This window comes from Colias eurytheme, chromosome 8 (genome assembly GCF_061535395.1).
Source record: "Colias eurytheme isolate Ceu_HAF_F1 chromosome 8, ilColEury1 Martin Lab GWU primary, whole genome shotgun sequence".
NCBI classification, from domain to species: domain Eukaryota; kingdom Metazoa; phylum Arthropoda; class Insecta; order Lepidoptera; family Pieridae; genus Colias; species Colias eurytheme.
Window position 1 is genome coordinate 11,205,364 of NC_142987.1, and position 2,436 is coordinate 11,207,799.

At 34.4% G+C, this 2,436-nt stretch overlaps 1 protein-coding gene across 1 annotated transcript; it reads left to right on the forward strand.

The window, feature by feature from the left end:
* Positions 1–553: 553 nt before the first annotated feature.
* LOC149906784 (uncharacterized) lies at positions 554–1,138 on the forward strand. The gene has a single exon (XM_090104464.1). It carries the CDS (start codon positions 554–556, stop codon positions 1,136–1,138), a length of 585 nt encoding a protein of 194 aa, XP_089960590.1.
* Positions 1,139–2,436: the final 1,298 nt, after the last annotated feature.

Below are 2,436 nucleotides of genomic sequence, written 5' to 3' on the forward strand. Positions count from 1 at the left end.
ATTGATAGAGATGACATAACAATATGGCGGCGAAAATATTTGAAATCTATTAAAGACTATAGACAACAAAATCGCCAGATATTTTACATGGATGAGACATGGGTGAATGCAGGTTAGTGTGTTTTTTTTTATTGCAGTGAAACGGCAGAACGGCAGACGGAAAGTCGCCTTTACCGTGAAGTGATGTGTATGATACTGCAAATCTATTTGCAAAATAAATATAACCCACGCGCCGCCGACCTTGAGACATTAGTTCTTAAGGGCTATCACAAGTGTGTATTAATAATAATGTACTTCAACTCTTTTACTGCGCAAGACGCTAATTAACAAATGTTTAATTGTTTTTACAGGACATACCGTAAATAAAACTTGGGTAGACAAACAAGTTAAAAGTAAGAAGCAGGCTTTCCTAGAAGGACTTAGCATTGGTGCACGTAACCCAACGTCAAAAGGTAAACGATTAATAATTACCCATATCGGCAATGAGAACGGTTTTGTAGAGGGCGGTGAAAATATATTTGAATGCAAGAAGACGGGAGATTACCATGAATCAATGGATGCAACACATTTTGAACAATGGTTCGAAAACGTTCTCCCAAAACTTGGAGAAAATGCAGTAGTGGTAATGGACAATGCACCATACCACTCAAGGCGTCTTGAAAGAATTCCTACTACTGCCTGGAAAAAAAATGATATACAAAATTGGCTTGTAAGTAAGAATATTTCTTACGACGACAATGAAATTAAGACTGAATTACTGCTAAAAGTAAAAAATGTTAAAGACAATTTTAAAACTTATGTAGTGGACGAGCTTGCAAAAAAATATAAGGTGGAAGTATTGAGACTCCCGCCATATCATTGTGAGCTTAATCCAATTGAGCTAATTTGGGCCAACGTAAAAGGATATGTTGCTCGCAAAAATACAAATTTTAAATTTGACGAGGTAAAACAATTATTACAAGAGGGACTGCAGCAGATTACTTCGGAAAATTGGAAGCGTTGTGTGGAGCATGTTATCAAGGAAGAAGATAATTTTTATTCCAAAATCGATGAGATGATTGATAAAACTGTAGACAGCTTCGTGATACATGTCACTGATTCTGACACAGAAATGGAAACATCTGAATCTGACGAATAATTATTCTTAAATAATATTTATGTTAATTAATATTTGTTACTTAATAATTTATTAAATCTTAAACAAATTCATTTTTTTTGTTGGTCCAAATGTTGTGAACTCCTGAACACTTGTTTACAAAATTTATAGCTTCTCATGACGGTTACTTTAGATATAATATAATTGATAGATTCATGCAACGAATTGATTATTATTATAAAATACTGCACTTGTCTATGCAAAAGTTTGACATTTCAAAAGTTCAACTTGACGAGTTTCATACCGGATCTATGTAGAAACCCACAGTAGAAACCGCTACGTCCGCGTCGTGTTGAAAGTGAATGTTAATTACATATTTGAATAGATATTAAATTATATAATTTAACCGCGGAGCACGATAGCCTTCCTCGATAAATGGGCTATCTAACACCGAAAGAATTTTTCAAATTGGACCAGTAGTTCCCGAGATTAGCGCGCTTAAACAAACAAACAAACTCTTCAGCTTTATAATATTAGTATAGATAACACCTTTATTGTACACTAGATTTCCGCCCGCGTCTTCGCCTACGTTTTCAAAGAAAAACCCGCGTGGTTCCCGTTCCTGAAAGATTTCCGGTAAACCTATGTCTTATTCTGCTTTTTCAGCTACCTACATACCAATTTTTACGTGAAAGAACAGCTAACATCCGTCCATCCACCAGCACAAACTTTCGCATTTATAATATGTATTAGTTGGATAGTTTAGTTTATTCTGTCTGTGGTTATTCGTGATAGAGCGACACAGTTTCAGCTCAATAAAATATTATAACCGCAATAAAACGCTCTCATTTCTTTCGCGATTGTACGTAATTGAATTAGTCACATATACTTTGTTGTTTATAAATAAATCTATAATCTATACTTAATATTGTAAAGCTGAAGAGTTTGTTTGTTTGAACGCGCTAATCTCAGGAACTACTGGTCCGATTTGAAAAATTCTTTCGGTGTTAGATAGCCTATTTATCGAGGAAGGTATAGGCTATATATCATCTCGCTAAGCTAGTACCTAATAAATATATGAAAAAATGTGATTAAACTCTGCGCTTTAGGTAGGTAATTAGTAAATTTGCTTAAAATATAAAGTCGGAGACGAAGTGTCCGGTATGAATGCCCCGATTTGCAACGCTTGGAAATAACCCAAATACCAATTTGCTGAACATCAGATAATAAGAAGTGAATGTACAAAGACCCTTTCATATTTAAAAGCTTAATTCCCTTTGAAAATGTTAATTCATCCACATATGACTGTATCGGATTCCTATTCAAATATATTTATCAAA